The sequence below is a fragment of the Octopus sinensis genome, linkage group LG21, assembly GCF_006345805.1.
Source record: "Octopus sinensis linkage group LG21, ASM634580v1, whole genome shotgun sequence".
NCBI classification, from domain to species: domain Eukaryota; kingdom Metazoa; phylum Mollusca; class Cephalopoda; order Octopoda; family Octopodidae; genus Octopus; species Octopus sinensis.
This window is the reverse complement of record NC_043017.1, coordinates 23,854,763-23,875,618: the sequence shown is the minus strand read 5'-3', so window position 1 is coordinate 23,875,618 and position 20,856 is coordinate 23,854,763. Positions and strand designations below refer to the sequence as shown.

General features: G+C 34.2%; 1 protein-coding gene across 6 annotated transcripts in view; it reads left to right on the top strand.

Moving 5' to 3' along the window:
* Nucleotides 1-20,856, top strand: part of LOC115222810 (potassium voltage-gated channel subfamily H member 8-like) — a 196,530-nt gene that overhangs the window by 152,476 nt on the left and 23,198 nt on the right. For 5 of the 6 annotated variants that reach the window (XM_036512066.1, XM_036512065.1, XM_036512067.1 and 2 more), the window contains 5 exons: nt 12,680-12,917; nt 14,733-14,890; nt 17,252-17,456; nt 18,071-18,262; nt 18,981-19,180. In XM_036512066.1, the coding sequence (XP_036367959.1) occupies nt 12,680-12,917; nt 14,733-14,890; nt 17,252-17,456; nt 18,071-18,262; nt 18,981-19,180 (993 nt within the window). Of the gene's footprint in view, nt 1-6,062; nt 6,444-12,679; nt 12,918-14,732; nt 14,891-17,251; nt 17,457-18,070; nt 18,263-18,980; nt 19,181-20,856 lie in introns of those variants that run through there. The other variant, XM_036512069.1, reaches the window with a different exon arrangement.

The window sequence follows — 20,856 nt, the reverse complement described above, 5'->3', positions numbered from 1 at the left end:
AGATGAAAAATGGATAATGGGCGTAGAACACAGTATTCTTTTCTACTCTAAGCACAAAGCCTCAAATTTTTGGGGAGGGAGCCAGTCGATTAGATCGACCCCAGTATGCTACTAGTACTTTGAGGGAGGGGGGAACTAGTCAATTACATTGACTCCAGTGTTTCACTGGTACTTAATTTATCAACCCCCGAAAGGATGAATGGCAAAGTTGACCTCAGCGGGATTTGAACTCAGAATGTAAAGTCAGATGAAATACTGCTAAGCATTTCACCCAGTGTGCTAATGTTTCTGCCAGCTTGCCGCTTTCATAGAACACAGTATTGACTTATAAATAAAAACGTTTAATAGACTTTGTAAGTATATTATGGTTGCATAATGAAATAAGGTGTCCCTATGAGTAATTAAGATGTCTCCATGCATAATATTTTCAATGAAAATATATCTGAACTCTACCAATTCTTTCTTAATGTCAAGGAGCAATTTATCTCTCATTATGACAAATAAAAATATTTGAATTTTTATCTTTCTGCTTCATGATTTTCTGTATCTTCCCACTACACCACATTGTAGTGTTTCCTTAAATCTGAAGTTTTCAAAAAGTTTATCATTTTGTTCCCCATTTTAGCTGACTGACCTATCATTATTTTATTCTAGTTTCTACCAAAGTGGTTCTCAAAACTTTCTTTTTTTACTCATGGCTTACTTTAGAGCAAGTAAAAAGATATTTTGGTACACTTTGTAGGTAAAGAAAATATGTTAGAAAAATGGTATTATATATTATAGCTTTCAAATATAATTTAAACTAGATGAAATGATTAAATACTTTCTTTAGTCAATAAAGAATGCATAATTAACAAGATTTTATATTTAGAGTTTCAGTTTGTATTTTTCTCATTTTTATAATGTAACTAGCAGTATCGCCCGGCGTTGCTCGGGTTTGTAAGGGAAATAACTATATAAGCATTTTTAGAGAGTTATAGCCAAAAAATAGCAAAAAATGCATTAAAAATGGAAAAAATATGATGGTAAATTTTTTTTTAAATCGTTGACTCATCATAGACATTTTTAGAGAGTTACTTCCCTTATATAATAGCGAAAAAATGCATTAAAATGGGAAAAAAACGATGGTAAATTTTTTTTTAAATCGTAGACTCATGTAGACGCTTTCTTAGCCATTTCTGTTTTGGTGTCTTCAAGCCATGAAGTCGTTGTTCTAAAAGAACACTGGTCTCCTTGACAACGCATTACGACGTTGATTTCCTTACACTCCCTTCCCCACAGGTGCAGGTGTGAGCGTGGACGCCAACTCCGCCGCCATCGACACACGAAAAATTATGCATTAAAATGGAATAAAAAATGATGTTAAATTATTTTTAAAATCGTAGACTCATCGTAGACGCGCGCTAATATTCAGATGGGCTCGATATGAATCATGACTATAAGCTACCCGAATTTGGTTAAACTGTACCGCAAAATGTGGGAGTAGTTAGGAATCTAAATCGAAGGGGACAGACACTCACACAACTACAGTTTTATATATATAGATATACATAGCGCAGTAGTGGTGAGATATGACAGCAAAGAAAAGCATACATTCACTCTCTGCATGCAATTAGACTCGGAAAGTTCGTGAGGAACCCATTGACCCAATTTGCTGACTTTTCCGATAGCACACAGGTGTCAATGAATGGTTGAATGACCAAATCCAAGCTTCTCTGCTAGTTCCTCAACAGTTACGATGATATTTTGTTCCACCAGGGTTTTCAGGATGTCCTTGTCGAGTTCTACAGATCTTTCAGGATGAGGCTCGTCTTCTAGGCTGTAGTTTATGGCTCGGGATTTCTGGAACCACCATTGACACTGCCTTACGCTTATTGTCCAATCCCCATATACTGCATTAATATTTCTTGTACTTTGCATACATTTATATTCTGTTATTCTTTTATGTTTCAGCCTTGAGGTTGTGGCCATGCTGGATCATGTGTGTGTGTGTGTGTGTGTGTGTGTGTATGTGTGTGTGTGTATGTATGTATGTATGTATGTATGTGTGTGAACAATAATATTTTCAACAGATGTGTTGCAAATGTATCTGATTGTTCTCAAGCTTCAATACTGTGTGTGTGTGCATGTGTGTGTGTGTATGTATGTATGTATATGTATGTATGTATGTATATGTATGTATGTATGTATGTGTGTATGTATGTATGTGTGTGTGTATGTGTGTATGTATGTATGTGTGTGTGTGTATGTGTGTGTGTGTGTGTGTGTGTATGTATTTATGTATGTATGTATGTATGTATGTATGAGTGTATGTTTACTTTATTACTAATTACTCTCTTCCAAGAACATTTTCACTCACTCTTAGCTCTTAGCTTCCCATACATTTTACTCATGTATCTATCAGCGTCATAGACAGAATACTTTCACTTTAATCTTCCTCAAATCACTGTGTCGCTATTTACTTTCATTTTATTCGTTGCCCACTGTGTGTGTGCGTTTGCGTGTGGTGTAAACCAGACTAAGAAAAGCATTTGACACACACACCAGAATGTGAGTTTTCTGTAAATTTTGCTTAATTGGAGTTTAAATTTTAAAAACTGGACCTGGCATGACGTGATGCATTGTACTCTTAAAACTGCTAGGTAAATTGTAATTGAAGAAATCCTATATTGTAGATTTGTATAACTCCCAAAGGGAGGCAGATAAAATCTGCCTTTTATAATAAGAGATTTTATTACTTTCGTGGTGTGTCCAGCCGCATCTTATGGCATCCCAGTGCATCTTCCGGCACCTGCAAGAATAAGTGAGAAAAGAAAATAAGATTAATTTATTTTCCTGTGGTTAGGGGTAGACAATGAGATCATCATTTAACATTTGCTTTCCATGCTGGTATGGGTTAGACGGTCTGACTGAAGCTGGTAAGCCAAAGAGCTGTACCAGGTTCCAGTCTGATTTGGCATGATTTCTACAGCTAGACACCTTTCCTAACATCAATCACTCCAAGACTGTAATGGGTGCTTTTTACATGTCACTGGCATGGTGTTGTGATATTTGCATTAAAGAAGAATATTCTTCTAGGGAAGAAAGTCCAGTTCCCTAATTGAAAGGCAAATATTCAAGTAGTTTTGTTTACAAAGTTGTAATCTATTCACTTCAAACACATTACTTCTTGAATTAAGACTGTAGTTAATTCTTTGTGACTTATTCAAATAATTCATACAACAAATAAAACAGATGAGATATTCATTGGCTTCAAGTGCTGAGTTTTAATTCTTTCTGATGAAGGTTACTGAGATAAATCTTCCAGGGTACCCAGGAGTGGTTAAATGTTTATATCTGATGGAATAACAAATTTTATCAACAACTATTTTTGTTGTTGTCTAGTCCCAAGTCAATTCTGGTCAAGTAGGCCCTTGATCAATGGCATTACCCCATGAATGCCATTTAGTATACCTAAGAATACAAATGAGATTTGGCTACCATTTATAGCAGGTTAATCATCAGTATACAGGCTCCCTTATTGGTTTGTTATTTCTTTATTGCCCACAAAGGGCTAGACATAGAGGGGACAAACAAGGACAGACAAAGGGATTAAGTTAATTACATCAACCCCAGTATGTAACTGGTACTTAATTTATCGACCCCGAAAGGATGAAAGGCAAAGTCAACCTCGACAGAATTTGAACACAGAACGTAGCGGCAGACGAAATACCACTAAGCATTTCACCCGGCGTGCTAAGTTTTCTGTCTGCTTGCCGCATTGGTTTATAAAAGGTACAATAATGTGTTAAGGTAACTTAAAGTACATAGCACTTATTTCTATATGGGTTCTAACTGCAAGATTCTACTTTGGTCTGTCTTTTGAATTTTTCACATATAGTTTTCATCTTTGTATGGACATTGCAATGTTTAATAATTTTCTCCTTTGCATTTTGTTGGAGCTGGTCTTATTACAAATGGTATTTTTTTTTATGTATTTGTGTACATATATACATATATACACACTCAGGGTGATAAAATATTAACTTTGGAATCTTCATATCATCATTTGATCTGATGAGTACAACATTTAAATAAACTTTATTGAACTTCTTAAACAAAGGCGCAGGAGTGGCTGTGTGGTAAGTAGCTTGCTAACCAACCACATGGTTCCGGGTTCAGTCCCACTGCGTGGCACCTTCGGCAGGTGTCTTCTGCTATAGCCCCGGGCCGACCAATGCCTTGTGAGTGGATTTGGTAGACGGAAACTGGAAGAAGCCTGTCGTATATATGTATATATATATGTGTGTGTTTGTGTGTGTCCCCCTAGCATTGCTTGACAACCGATGCTGGTGTGTTTACGTCCCCGTCACTTAGCGGTTCGGCAAAAGAGGCCAATAGAATAAGTACTGGGCTTACAAAGAATAAGTCCCGGGGTCGATTTCCTTGACTAAAGGCGGTGCTCCAGTATGGCCGCAGTCAAATGACTGAAACAAGTAAATGAGTAAATGAGCAACTGTAAAATATACATAACATGTTTTAGTTCCTAACTTTTACAGTAACCTGTCTACTATAAATACTATGTAGTCATTAATGGAAACACTAAACACTAATCCAATGCTGTATGTGATTAACTATTTTTGTATCACAGATTTAGTCAAACATTGCTGATTGGTGCAACTGATCTGAGAACTAACTGTGTGACTGTTGTCTAGAAGGGACAAATAAAACCAGAAGACACTATAAAATATTGATTTCAAATTTTGGCACAAGGTCTGCAACTTTGGGGAAGAGGGTAAATCGATTACATTGACCCCAATACTTAACTGGTACTTATTTTATTGGCTCTGAAAGGATGAAAAGCAAAGTTGACATTGATGGAATTTGAACCCAGAATATAAGGGCAGACAAAATGCCACAAAGCAATTTGCCCTGCATGCTAATATCTCTGTCAGCTCACCACCATGAAACTGTAAAATATTAAAAACAAACGATTGATGAAAATTACTCAGAGATACCATTTACATGAAAAAGAAAAAAGAAAAAACAATAGTTCCGCTTGTGTTGGTCATTAAACTCATATTTTCTTATCAATCACATACTTATTTCTAATTAGCTTCTTCACGCTAATTGTATTAAATATGTTAACCTTACTTAGCTATTGAAACATATTAGGATTAATCTAAACCAAATGATAAAAGTCTGATAAATCAACAGAGTGGCTTACTGTTTAATTTAACTGACTTACATGTATGTTAAGTATTGGCAAAATCAGTAATATGTCCTTTACTTATCAATTTTGGTGCTCTGGCTAATCTAACATGTGAGAAAGACAGTGAGAGAGAGGGAAAGAGAAAGAGAGAGAGAGAGAGAGAGAGAAAGACGGGTATAATCTCTTGGCTGGATTATTTATTACTTAATGTAATAATTTCAATATTCGTTTGGATGAGTACGTGCAAATTTGTGAGTGTATGTATATATTTGTATATGTATGTGTATGTGTCTGTGTGTAAAGATATATACATGCATATATAGGCTTATGTATACATATGTGTGTGTGTATATATATATATTATATATATATATATATGTATATATATATATATATATATATGTATGTATGTGATAATATGTGTATGTATGCATGTGTATGTATGTATATGTAGTATGCATGTGTTTGTGTGTGTGCAGATGCATTTTCTTTTTCCTGTTGGCTCTCTCTCTCTCTTTCTCTTACATATGTACACACACTCATATATGTATGTGTATGTGTGTCCCCATGCATTCATGCTTGCATGTGTATGAAAATGTATGTCTATGTATGTGTGTGTGAGATCTTCATTTGGTAGATAAAAGGTTTGTTACAAAAAGATGATAAAGAGATTATATGTGCATGTACACACACACAAATACATACATTATAATCTATTAATTAATTCATATTCCACTACACAATATTTTTGGATAATTTGATATGCTAGTTTAAGATATATCCTTTTAATAAACATAACAGTTTTAGCTTTTCTCCATGAGAGAATTCATTAATCCTGTTTACTAAATCAAGCCAACCAGTTAAGCTGAGTCCCAGGTTGTATACACTAGAACTAGCTATATAAACTAGAAATCTTTCCATGGTTTGGAAAAGGGTATTCTTTGTCTGATGAATGGCTAAGAAAACTAGAAACTAGGCAAAAAAATCTCACTCTTTCTATTCACGGAGAGAATAGAAATACGTCCTTGTTCACAGCAGTACTAAAATCTAATGTTCATTATTTCAAATTATAATCTATGTACAGTTTATTCTGTATAATATGTGTCTATACACACAAAACATACATTTAAAACTTACAGTCAACAGTTTTTCTAGATATACATTTTTCCTGAAAAAGAAAGAAGCAGACATGGATTGCATTCTTTCTTTTCCCTGTCTTTTATGGGAAATGGTTACAGATTACAATTATAGTGTAAGTTTATACTATTATTACAATATATTCCATTGGTGTAGACTTTGGTTTGTTGTGTCTTGTGTTGTTTTTGTGCTTGATCAGATGTGTAGAGTATGCACAATGCAAGTTATTATTATGGTATGTTGGACCTTAGTTTCATATATGTTGTAGGCTTGGTGTTTAGTGTTTTAATGTTGGGCAAGGATTGTGTAGAGCAGTGCTTTTCAAACTTTTTGCTGGAGCTGAACCCCAAGGAAACATTCCACTGGCTCGAGGAACTCCTGTGCAATAATTTAATAGTCTTATGCACACATATCTGCACAGGAGAATTAAAAATTACTGCTGATTTTAGCAGTTTTGTAACTTCTTGCGGAACCCCTGGACTGTACTGGCGGAACCCTGGTTGAAAACCACTGGTGTAGAGTATGTTGTTTGGGTTGTGTTATGTTAATGGGACGCAACTGTAAAGAATGTGAGTTGTTAGTGCTACATAAAGTGAGCATATGCTTTGAAGTATTTCATTGAATGTTAATTGTGGAGAATATGTTTTGTGGTGACTTCATAGAGTATGTGCTGCATCATCATTGTTTTAGCATCCACTTTTCCATACTCACATGGTTTAGATGGAGTTTATTGAAATAAATTTTCTATGGCCAGATGCTCTTCCTGTCACCAACTCTTGTTTGTTTTCAATGTTATTTTATCAGATGATTATTGTATGTGTGTGTGTTGGGGGTGGGGGTGTGAGAGAGAGAGAGAGAGAGAGAAAGGGAGAGTACTGTTTTAGTTGAGCTATTGAATGATAAGTGTTTTGTGGTAGGATGTGAACTGTGCCTATTGCGAGCCTCAGTATGATCTAAATATTTTTGTTCATGTTTTTCATTCAGCACTCTATTATTGGTACTGATTTCAGCTTCACATCCTCACAATCAGTTCCATTCAAAGATCCTTTTACTTTGATATTTTCTCCATCTCTTTCTGGTAAATGTTTTTGTGAGAAGGATCAAGGTGTCTATCAGAGTACAGACATTTTCATTCCACTCCTTAATATTTCCAGACATTTTCCTTCTATCTTTTTGTCAGTGCAAGATGAGCAGTTCTAGATGATTATAGCTGAGGCCCCATGTACTGTGCTGGGTGCATGTTTATACCACCCCTTATCCATTTCCACATCAAAGTGATTGCCCACCAGGCATAGCTGCTGATTTCATTCCATCTATGAATATACTCAAGTTTGGCAAGGACTGAGCAGCTACAGATGATACGGTCATTGTACTGGTTGCATAGTCTGCAATTGATATTAGTATGTTTTTGCATTACTTTATTTTTGCAGTTATTCATGGCTAGGTCTTATGCAGCTAAAATCAGAACTTCTGTTTCTGCTTTTAAATGGGAACTTTTGTGCAACTGTTTATTTCCACTCTGGCTTACTTCCTCATTGTCAAAACTTGTGTGGTTTTGGGCCACAAAGTAATTTTGCTCTCCATTTTTTCTTCAGTATATTATTGTTGTTGTTATTGTTACTTATCAAACTATGTAAAATCTTGAAGGCTTATATTTTTTTTCTCCTTTTTTATACTGTTTTATTATTTAGTTTTTCATATTGTATATTCTCATCCCAGTTATTGCATATTTATGTGTAGGCATGTTTGGGCCTGGTGCAGCCTTCTGGCTTCCCAGACCCCAGTTGAACCGTCCAACCCATGCCAGCATGGAAAGCGGACGCTAAACGATGATGATGATGATTTTGAAAAATGTATGTTCCAGATGTATAAGCATACTAGCTTCATACATATTGAGAAGATAGTGATTTAACAGCAGCTATAATCTCTTGGATGAAATATTACTTAATAAAAAAGCATATTTGACCCAATATTTTCAAATAATACAATTTTCTCTATGCTCCTGTTTTTTCTATACTAAAATAAAATTTTGATATTAGTTTCTGTTTAGAATTTAGTATTGAATTGGGCGAGTATAGTTGTTTCTTAAAGTGATTTTGTGCTTATTTTTCTATTTTGCTCTGATCTTTTTGATTTTATTATTGACATTTAGATGGTAGGCTTAATCTTTCACCTGGTTTAACATAACCACTGGCCCTCAGATGCCTTCAGCAGAGTCGGTTCTGTTGAAACCATTCAAGACAGATCTCTGGTCTCACTGTAATTTCTCCCTTCCTCCTACCAATCTTGAAGGTTCTAAAAGAGTCATGAACGCTATCCTTTCTCCTCCATTTAATCAATTAGAAAATTAATGTATGTGAGATTTCACAGCTTTAGTGTCACTCTTTTACAGTCGGCCCACTAGTGTAGCTAGAAGGGGACAGAGGGGGTGGTCCACCCCATATAGCACTTTTATGGGAGTGACACCACTCTTGGGCCTGCTGTAGGCAATATGTATTTTCTGTAAGGGCCTGGAGGCTGCAAAATGAAGGGCTGCTCCACATGGCACACACTCTAGCTACGCCAGTGAGTCAGCCTATGAACTTTTCAGCCCATCCTCATAGAGTGCACTCTCTGATAACCCCAATATTTAATAAATGCCATAATCACATTACTTTTTAATCAAATCATAATTAACAAAAGCTAAGTATTATTAATTGTACTAAATCAGTACTTTTAAATAAATTCATAATCAATATGCACTTAGTGTATATTAATAGTTTTGATTTTGTTCTAATTTCTGTCTTAATACTGCTATCAAATACCGTGATGGACTAAGTCACCCTAACACCTATTCCCACTACCATCATCTTTATTATTAATATTATTGACATTCTTATTAACATTGTCTTCATGATGTTGATGATTAGTATGATCACTTATCATTGTCTATAATATTATGTTGTAATAAATAATAATACCTTCAGATATAGAAAAATAACTTTTATTATTTGTAATACTATGGTGGTCACAGATAAATTACCATGTGTTTAACAGTCTTTGTGTTATTAGCATATAACCAATTCTTAGCCCAATAAGAAGAGGTACAGTCACTTACATAGCCCTTAGAAGTTTTTATCATCGGGTCTTATCTGGTTTACCTTTTTTATTATATATTACATATTGTCACTACTTCAGCAGTTTAAAAATTTAGTGAGATGTGTTAAATTGTATATGTTAAGTTGGATATGTTTGTTATTGAGTCATTGATATTGTTGAAATGATTCATATGTGATAAATGCTAGTTGGTTTGAATCCTCTAAAAAGGGTATTTCTAATTTCTACTTGAGCTGTTGCATTCCATCATCAGCCTTTAAAGAGTCTGGTTTTACTTCCCAGTATTAGGAAGACAGCTGTGGGCTTGTCTTCAGTGAAATTAGATTTCCCAAGAAATTAATAGATTTTAGATGATAGAACCAGAGGAATGTGGTCACAAGTCTTATAGACAAAGTCCAGTACAATACTTTTTTATACATTTGACAAATAACAATTTTAGCTAGATGCAAGGCATGAAAGTGGATCTTCCAGTCGGCATTGAAAAGGCATGTTTTTTTTTTAAGTCTATAGGGTATACTGTAACAGATTGTTCAAATTTACTGCTTAACATCAGAGGGTCCTAACTAGCTTGAGCCTGTCCCAAAGATCTGTTCAGTAAATCTGTTATCTAGCATTAAGGCTTTGTTTTCTAATAACATGGATCTGATAGTATTTGAATGTGTATCTTTTATATAAGTTTATTTCACCTTCAACTGTTATTTAAAAAAATCATGATTTGTGAGATAAATCAAATTGTAGATAAATTTGTCTGTGCTTTTATGTAAACAGATATCTGGCATATATCTCATTGGGCGAATTTCACACAAACTTCTCCAAGCCATTTAAAACATTATTAAAAGTTGTGCAATGTATAATGTCTATTATCCCAATGGCTCACTATGTAAGAACAAAAGTCTTGGTTAGGATTTATAGTTGTTAGGAAATACTTGACTTGTTTCATCCATAACTTTAACATCTTTAACATCATTAATGAGTTTGTTGGATGTCAGTTTTATCTAGTCTGGTTATCTTGTTCATTTGAATCAGTAATTGATGAGTTTTAAATTGATAAAACTGCTATGGTAAAGAAAGTTCCAGATATTACCTTTTAATCAATTAAAAAGAAACATATATCATTTGCTACCAGAGCTGTTTTATTGAAAAGCAGATCGTATGATATTCACTAAATATTGGTTATGTAAAAAATGCACTGAGGTCTGAAGCTTTAAAAATAATGTATCTATTAACACTGAATTCTACAACAAGGCTGTTTATAATTTCAAAGGTTGTATAGACTGTTGGGGTACAAGGAAGAGACATAACTGAACGTGTAATGTTATCATAAATTCCTTTTTACATTTTTATTTTCATTCAATATTTAGTAGAATGTTTGGTTTATTGTGAATGGAATTAAAACTTGCAAATATGACCAAAAATGTGGTATTTGAAATGTGAACACTAAGTCATTGAATTCCATACCATTGATGCAATACAGTTCTTTATTATTTGCTACTACTCAAACTTTCTAATACTTTAAGGCTACATGAGAAAACTCCCAACCACATGGTTCAAGGTTCAGTCCCACTGCATGACACCTTAGGCAAGTGTCTTCTACTATAGCCTCAGGCTGACCAAAGCCTTGTGAGTGGATTTATTAGATAGAAACTGAAAGAAGTCTGTTGTATAGGTATATATCTATGCATGTGTCTTTGTGTCTGTGTTTGACCCCCCCCCCTGCTTGACTGTTGGTGTTGGTGTATTTGTGTCCCCATAACTTAGCAGTTTGACAAAAGGGTCTGATAGAATAAGTGCTAGGCTTTAAAAAAATTAATAAGTCTTGGGGTTGATTTGTTCATTTAAAACCCATTAAGGCAGTGCTCCAGCATGACTGACACAAGTAAAAAAAATAAAAAGTAATCTATTTTAAAAGAATAATTTATTATATAAGAGTGCTGAAGATGATCAAAACTAAATACTTTAAACACTGTATAATTTCATGCTTCTCATTTTAAGAACTAATTGTTGAGAGGTTAACTTTGTCTTCCTTTTCTCATTGTCATCAAACTTGGTATTGGTGATATACTGGGGATGATTCAATTAATTATTCTTTCTCTCTATAAACAATCTTCTTTGCCAATGTTTACAGAGATTTAAGTTTTAGATAAAATTTTATCACTATACATCAAAATAGATTACATTTATATAAATATTTTTAAACGCATTACTACAATAGTGATAAAATAAACATTGACATTTTCTTCATGTGAATGGAATCTTATGACCAAATAATTTCTTCAGAGAAAATCAATGGAAAAAATTTATTAGAATGACAATGACATATGTTGACTTGGTGGACATAGCCTGTGAGTAGCTGACTGAAGAGACATAACCTGTGATCAATTGACTGGATAAAATATCTGAGGGATGACAACCTCACTCCATTGACCACACTCATGTTATTAACATTGATGATTTGTTTCATTTTACTCTTATATTTATCTACCATCTTGTATTTAAATACCATCTATTTTAACTTTTTGGTTATGGTTGAATTTACATTTACTTGTGAATTGGTGTGAATAGATTTGGTGTTGGGTCACTGACATATTTCAAGGGTTCAAGTTGACAGTCTAGGCTAGCTTCTTTTTGTGTGTGTGTGTGTGTGTGTAGCAAGACACTTTGTATTACATGATCTTGCATTCCTAGCTGTTTGGAATTGATGTCAAAAGCCTATAATAAAGTGATCTGCCATCTAAGAGGAAATATTTGTTTTTCATCAAGAGAATCTAAAACAGAATTCTGATGCAATGACGTTTTGAGGTTCAAGAAAGAATTAACTTGTTTTAAGCTTGAATTTACATTAAACTGGATTATTTTTTTCTCATTATGAATGAAAATATGTATAATTTGCAGCAAATTTGAAAATGTCTAAATACTTTCACATTTTTCTTTATTTGAAATCTTTTTGTTATCATCATTATCATCATCATCATCATTTAGCGTCCACTTTCCATGCTAGCATGGGTTGGACGGTTCAACTGGGGTCTGGGAAGCCAGAAGGCTGCACCAGGCCCAGTCTGATCTGGCAATGTTTCTACGGCTGGATGCCCTTCCTAACGCCAACCACTTCGTGAGTGTAGTGGGTGCTTTTTACGTGCCAGATGAGGCTGGCAAACGGCCATGATCGCATGGTGCCTTTTTATGTGCCACCAACATGGGCGTGATTTTAATATATGCATTATCTCAATCAAGTTGTTTCGTTTTTTCTCATTTTAGCTGCAAGAGGCTGTATCTGGTCAACAGACTGTGCCAGAGTACAAAGTGGAAGTCCAAAAGAAAGGCAGGGGAATAATTCTTCATTATGGCTTTGTGAAAGTCCTCTGGGATTGGTTAATTATGCTATGTACCTTTTACATTGCTATTATGGTGCCTTTCAATGCTGCATTTATTGTTGGAGAATTTGTCAGGACGACAATTTATGCTGATGTTGCAGTGGAGATCATTTTTGGAATTGGTAAGTAAACATGCATACTGAAGAAAAACAAAATTATAACATAGTATTGATTCAAAATAAAATCCTGTGTCACTTTCATTCATTGTCAGCAGTAAACATAAAGATTCCACATCATCATTGTCACTTTTATTTATATTTTACATTTATTTGTTTTTATGTTTGCATTTTTTTTATAGATGCATGGCTTTTCAACAGAAGATCTGCGGTACACTGAGGAAGCCGACATCAGTGCTTCTGCAAATACTAACTCATTTCATGATTTCATACATCATCATCATCATTTAATGTCCATGTTCCATGTTCAGCTGGATACCCTTCCCAATGCCATCCACTTTACAGTGTGTAATGAGGTGCTCTTTTTCATGCTGCAGGCATTAGTGGGGTTGCCATGCATCTAGCAAGACTACAAAACCCATGATGAGAGGCATTTATGTGAGGAGAAGATGAGGGGCTAAAGTATCAGTAGGTGCTGCAAGTCCAGGTGGCTTCTCATTTATAACAATAAAGTACCAGACATGTCATTCTTCAACAAGGAAAATCAACTATACAGACATTATCCTATTCCTTTTTCACTGTACAAAAGCACAGCAAAAGGAAATAAATGTGAAATGCACAAATGGCTTGGTAGATAATAGCAATTGAAATCTTTGTACAAAATCTAAGTTTGATCTTGGTCTGAAAACATTGACAAAGCAAAATGTAATGTTTTACAAAATGAATGAGATGAGGTTTATGGTACGACATCTGATGAAATATTTGTCTACGGGTGCTGCATCAAACAGAGCACTGCTTCCTTCTCTCAATGGGAGACTTAATCCACTGGTCCATTTGGCACTTGAGTGCCATTGAGCAAAGTTTGTTCTGTACAAAGCAACTGAAAAGTAAAGTCCATTCTGCTCAAAGCAACTGAAAATCTGGCAATATGTCTGAAATCAAAACTTCAGGAAAGTATATTCACATTAAAGACAATCTGGTTATGAGCTTATCTCATTGAGGCAAGGAAAATCTGTTTAACCCTATCACCTGAGCCTTGGATACATTTGGTGGTGGATGAATACAGGTTGTTGTGAATCATTTGGGCCAGTCTTATAATCCCTGAATAAGGTCATGGGTACTGCCATTCCTCTTCTCAGTAATCTACTTAAAAAAAACCCCACTCTAATTGGATGATGAAATTTCACCTGTACATGCTAAATATTACATGCATTTATGTGTGTGTATATTATATATATATATATATATCATCACCATCATCATCGTTTAACGTCCAAGGATTATTATAAAGTAGCATTAGTATTACCTTTAATTCCTTTTTATCAACTTCAAATAGACCTACACGTGTTTCTACTGCATTGATTAGTAACCGTTGCAATTGCAACCTTACTATAATACTTGTACAGTTTCTTCAGGGTCTTCACTTTAATATCATTTGATTTAACTGTTTAAAGATTTTTGTTGATTTTTCTCTCCATTCTATAATGTGGAGTTGGTGTATATATATATATATATATATATATATATATATATATATATATATATATATGCTTAGTATGACTAATGGACACGTGAATTATCCATAATCATTTGATCAACTACTTTGGCCATCCGATCCACTCTTTGAGGTATATTTCAAGCAGAGATGATACAATTTACTATACTGGATTGTTAAATATTAAAAACACCACTTCATGTTTTCTCAGTTTTTCTGTTTTTCTCCCACTCAGTCTTCTACTTCTTTGTCTTCTCTCACTCTCCCTCAATATTTCATCATGCTGAGTATTGTCTTTCACTTTCTCCTCCTTTCATTTTTTTCAGATATCATTTTGAATTTCCGAACAACGTATGTCAGTAATACTGGTCAAGTGATTTATGATGGAAAACTTATTGCTTTGAACTATATAAAACAGTGGTTTCTCATGGATCTTCTGGCTGCTATTCCTTTTGATTTACTTTATGCTTTTCAAGTAGAAACGGTGAGCGATATTCTATCATATATCAGAAGTGTTTGAGTGAGGGTGGAAGAAGTTTCTCTTGCTCATATGTATTTTGAATGTGTGTATGTTGGGGGGGGGGTATTTGCACCTAGATCACTGAAATTTTGCATAAGGATACATGTTATCAAGTAGTAAGTCATAAACTATTGTCCTTTTCTGATACTTTCCATAAACCTAAACCAAGGCCAAGCAATGCTGTTAGTGGTTCTGCTTTGAAGTTAACTTACAGGAACTTTGGCAAATGACAGCAAATTGAAGTAAATTCAAATTATTTATTCAAGATTTCATTGGGGTGACAGATGATGTGGAACTGCAGGCATTCTTAAGCCACACCAACAATGAGGGGCAGACATACTGATAATTACCACAGAACGGAGGTCTTTTCTTACTAAAAGCCAAATGCCTTGAAAGAAATTTGTATATTACACTGATTTGTTGTCTAACAATACCTCAACTTTCTATATAGGGCTGACAGAGAATACATTGAAAACAATGCCTATTTTGCTCTCAGATTACTGACAGTGTCCCTGTACATGACTTGCACAACTCTCGCTAACCATTCATCTATCCCTAGATTTCTTATTTACCACCAGATATGGGATCGGGGTTCACTGTCGAAGGCTTTCTCCCTGTCGAAGGCTTTCTCCCTATCAAAGGGTTTCTTCCTGTCAAAGTCTTTCTCTCTGTCAGAGGCTTTCTCCATGTCAACGAAAGCCATATTTCTTTATAAATACATACATATGTCCTTCCTTCAGCAATGATTTAACTGTTATTACTAGAGCAGTATTATAATGTTACTGATACCATGCTTACAGTTTTGTAGCCAAATGTTATATAAATATGTAAAATATGATACTTTGGAGAAAAATCAATTAAGATGTGCTGTTTATGGTAATTTTTGAGAAAAGACAAATCAGCAAGACAGACTCTATGGGTTGCTTGACTTGCTATAAATAACTGCTAAATATCCTTCAAAGTACTTTCTACCATCTTCAAAAATAGGATGGACACTGAACAATGTAGACCTAGATATATTAGAATATGGGATGATCCTGTCTGGAATGCCTTTGATCTTAGGTTTACTTGTCCACTTGTGAATAGGGGCTAATCAACAAGAAATCAATGTATGTCTTTTTGATTGATATAAGCGATATAAATTAAATTTAATTAGCTAGAACTGGTAAATGAAACTGGATCACAAACCTGGTTTTCTTTTCTGTAGTCCTTTCTAGACTTGGATAGGCCTGTATATTGTATAGACTTTATCCCACCAAACACATTTTTGAAAAGAAGTCTGTTTTGTTGTAGCTGATGGTACTTAATTTGTTGAATACTTGTATTTCACTACCAGTTGATAAATAGTCCAAAACATGGAACTTAAAATTTGAGATAACTAGCTTATGAATGGTTTGCTTTTTATTAGCTATTAACATATTTTTACTGATTGTCAACAAATGTTTTCATAAATTAGAAACCATTTCACTGAATCATTTTCAAATTACTTTATTGAATCATTTTATTAAATCACTGCAAGAGTTGAATGATTGTTGATGGTATCAGTCAGACTTTTGTTTTTATTTAGTTTTTAACAACTTTTTTAACATCATAGAACAATTATCCTTTAATAGGCAGTTGGGTCCTTTAAAAGCATCTGAATGCAATAGGGTCCATTAAAAGTCTCTAAATATGCTTGATATTTTCTTATATGCTAAATATTTAGGATTTTTTTTATTATCCTGCCTAACCTATTTAATAAAAATATTTGGCTTTCTCTGTCATATAGAATTATCAGTTGGAAAAACCTTGTCTGTGTGTGTGTGTGTGAGAGAGAGAGAGAGAGAGGTGGGGGAAAAGAGAGTGAGAGAGAGTAGTTTTATAGTTCTTATAATGTTGCTTCACATTTGAATAACTCAGAATTTTTTTTTAAATTTCAATTTTTTAGAAAGTTGTTGAGAACAAAAAAGTTACATGGTATTAAAACAATGTTAGCTACTAAGTATTCCAGAGTGACTTGGTGTTTAATCCATTAACATTTAATCTGGCCCAAATATTTTACCTATTTAATGTGAAAACTGACCAGATCCAACCACTTACACCTATTCTACAATGTCATTCTAAAACTATACAGACACACCATTGAAATCTTGAAGCTACAAGATAATGTGTAATCAATTCAAAGCAATGTGAATAATTAAGCAAAACATTTGACAAAGAAATCTGAATGCGAAAGGGTTAATTTTAATTTGTATTCTCCAGGTTGGTTGAATGGATAGTGAGATATATTATTAAACTTTGTGAAATAAGCCAACAAAAACTGAAATTTTTTATTACTTTTGCCAGGGTACCCTTATTCCATTGCTGAAGGTTGCCAGGTTACTGAGATTAATACGGTTGTTCCAGAAAATGGACCGTTACTCACAATATGGAAGTGTTGTGATAATCCTGTTGCTGTCCATGTTTACTTTAACAGCCCACTGGTTAGCTTGTGTTTGGTACAGCATAGGGAAATTTGAACTACAGAAACATCCCACAAGCTGGAGGATAGGTAAGTACTAATGGAGTTACATTTGGTGGAATTCTGCTTTAAGCATCCCATATAACCACTCATAACCTTTTCACTTTTTGGAATTTTCAGAAAATCTTTGCGAATTTGTGTTCTACACATACAAATTCATATGGTTATGCAAAAACCAAAGACACATTTTTTTGTGTGATTTAAGGGATATTCAGGTGTTATTCTTAGCACATCTTACAACCACCTGATATGCTTCTTGTTAGTTTGTCACTCCAATACATTGATGTATTTCAATATCTTTCTTCCCATAAACACATTTCAATGGTCTATCACTAGGATTTAAGCAAAATATTCAGATTTTCTGTATTTTAAAAAAACTTGATTTAAAAAAAAAAAATTGGAAAAATTATGAAACAAATTTTCTTTTTTTAATTCGAAAAATTAAAACAATTTTTACCAATGTTTAGAATACAAATTCACAAAAATTTTCTGAAAATTCCAAAAAGATGGTTGGAAAGCAACTATCCAGCCCATACAAGCCACACCTGAGCCATTACTCTTTTATATATATATATGTATATATATATATTGTTTTTATACATAAGTTTTTGCTGGTGTTTAATTTGAATTTCTCTATTCTCTAGGCTGGCTGAATGAATTGGCGGATACATTAAACAGACCTATTATGAATCGCACTCATTTACCTGATATGTGGAGTTGTTACTTAACAGCTCTGTATTTTACATGTAGTAGTTTAACTACAGTAGGCTTTGGTAATGTATCAGCCAATACAAATGCTGAGAAGATCTTCTCTGTTTGTGCAATGCTTATTGGTGGTAGGTATCATTTTTCTTTTCTTTTGTATTTAATAATCCGCTTTCTTTTTATTTAGTTTATATAAATTTTTGTATATTTGTATAAGAATTTGAGAACATAGTTAGTGTCAATCTATCAGCAGAAAAACTTCATGATTTATATCTTATCTTATTGCTGTGCAGTATCTTTTGGCAAAAATATTTAAATGTTACTGGTTTAATTTCCCTTGCTGTAAAATAAGCACCATAGGAAACCTGTTAATCATTCATGCCATTGAGAGGAGCTCTAAGTGGTTGCCTTGCCTGCTAGAAATAGAAATTACTTCTCAGAACACACCCTGCTATCTTAAGTAAGAAAGGGCATGTTAGATAAAGTAGTCCTACCTGCTCCTAAAATATAGGATGGTCATATTTAGAATGTCTTATGATCTTGTGTCTGCTTAATCTGAGCTAAATAACAACAGCAACAACTATTAATCATTGTAAGCAGCAGAATTCAGCTTGTAATTAAGTTTATGTAAGCATGTAATTAGTAGATATACTAGTCAGGATAATTAATGATGATATAGCTGCATTTTGAGAGTGTATCTAGTTTATTATTAATGGATATGTACTGTTTACTTTGCGTGTACATATATGAGATCATTGTATGTATATGATCAGTGTAAGGTCAGTGTGTATGTATATGAGATAGTTTTATGCTGCAAGTTCCATTCTAAATGTTTTGTTTTCTTTGCAGCAATGATGTATGCTTTGGTGTTTGGTAATGTGACTGCTATTGTGCAGAGAGCTTACGCGAGAAGAGCTACATTTCACATGAAAACTAATGACTTAAAGGAATTCTATCACACTTACAATATTCCGAAACCTTTGAAGCATCGAATCCAAGACTATTTTCAGAGTATGTGGACAATGAATAATGGAATCAATCTAAATGAGGTAAAAAAAAAAGATTTTTAATCATCATCATCATCATCATCACCAACAGTTAATGTCCATGTTCCATGCTGGCATGGGTTGGATGATTTGACAGGATTCAGTGAGTGCAAGGACTGCATCATGCTCCAGTGTGTGCTTTGGCATGGTTTCTATGGTGACTGCCCTTCCTAATGCCAAACACTTCACAGCATGGAGTGAGTGCCACATGCATTATTGAAGTCACCATGCAGCCCACAGGACTACAAACCCTGGTGCAGTTGGGGGTTCAGCTTCATGCTAGGGGAGGAGGTGCTAAATTATGAGAATGTGGGGAGGTTGGAGCAGATCCTTGTAGAGGACCTGCATGGCTGTTCATATCATCTAGAAGAGAGAAAAGAGAAAATGATTTGTAGGAGCTGCAAAGTTTTAGAGAATGATGATAAGGTGCCCAGGTCGGCCTGCAACACAGAAATTGAGCAAAAGTGGGGGAATGGATGGTTTGCAAAATTGTATGGGAAGGAAATGAAGGCTGGATGGGCTGCTAGACTACAAAAATCTTATCCCTCGATCTATTTTACTTTCCATAATCAAGTCTGTAAATAATCTATATCTGTACATAGGTGTCTGGTAAAAAGCTTGCTTCCCAAACACATAGTTCTGGGTTCAGTCCCTTTGCATGGCACCTTGGGCAAGTGTCTTCTACTATAGCCTCGGGCAAACCGAATCCTTATGAGTGGATTTGGTAGATGACTGAAAGAAGCCCGTCGTATGTATATATGTGTGTATGTGTTTGTCCTCAACACTGCTTGACAACTGGTGTTGGTGTGTTTATGTCCCCTTAACTTAGCAGTTTGGCAAAAGAGATCGATAACATAAGTACCATACTTTAAAAAAAGGTACTGGGGTCAGCCTATTCTAGTGGAGATTCTTCAAGGCAGTGCCCCAGCATGGCCACAGTCTAATGACTGAAACAAGTAAAGAAAAGATCAATAGTTCCTAAACTTAGTTTGCCATGGAATTCTGTTACAAATTTCTAAGATTCATGGAATATATACCAATACTTTAAGGACAACCTTTGTCATCTTAATTTTAATTAGACATTAAAACAAACAAAAATTGTTTTAGAAATAATTTATTCCTAGCAAAATGAAAACAATATATGTTTACTTATTCTGAAAATGGTGAATACTATTTTTGTTTATAATAGAAGGTTTATTAGATTTTATTAAAAGGCGCCATTTCTCACAGAATTTTTGGAAAAACAGATTCTGAGAAATACCAATCAATTCTTTATGTCAATATTTATACAAAAAACTCTATATTGCAAGTGACTCTGTTATTTCTAACTGTTCTGCTTTACTTTTTCTTTATTCTTTTTTCATTTCCTTTTCTTTTTTTCTCTTTCATTCCTCTCCTGCTCAAAGAAATAAATATAATTAGATATGAAAATAAACAATAGACATTGAAGCAGGCACAAAACAAATAACATAATCTCCTAATATAATAATGAGTGTAGTGTTTTTATACATTTGTGTGTATGTGTGTATATATATATATATATATATATATATATATATATATATATATATTTGTCCAAAATCACACAGTAGGAGTAAAGGGAGAGGAGAGAAAATAGTAATTCAGTGAAGGAGAAGTAGTGAGAGTAATAGCCATGACTGAGAGGGAGTGAGAGAAAG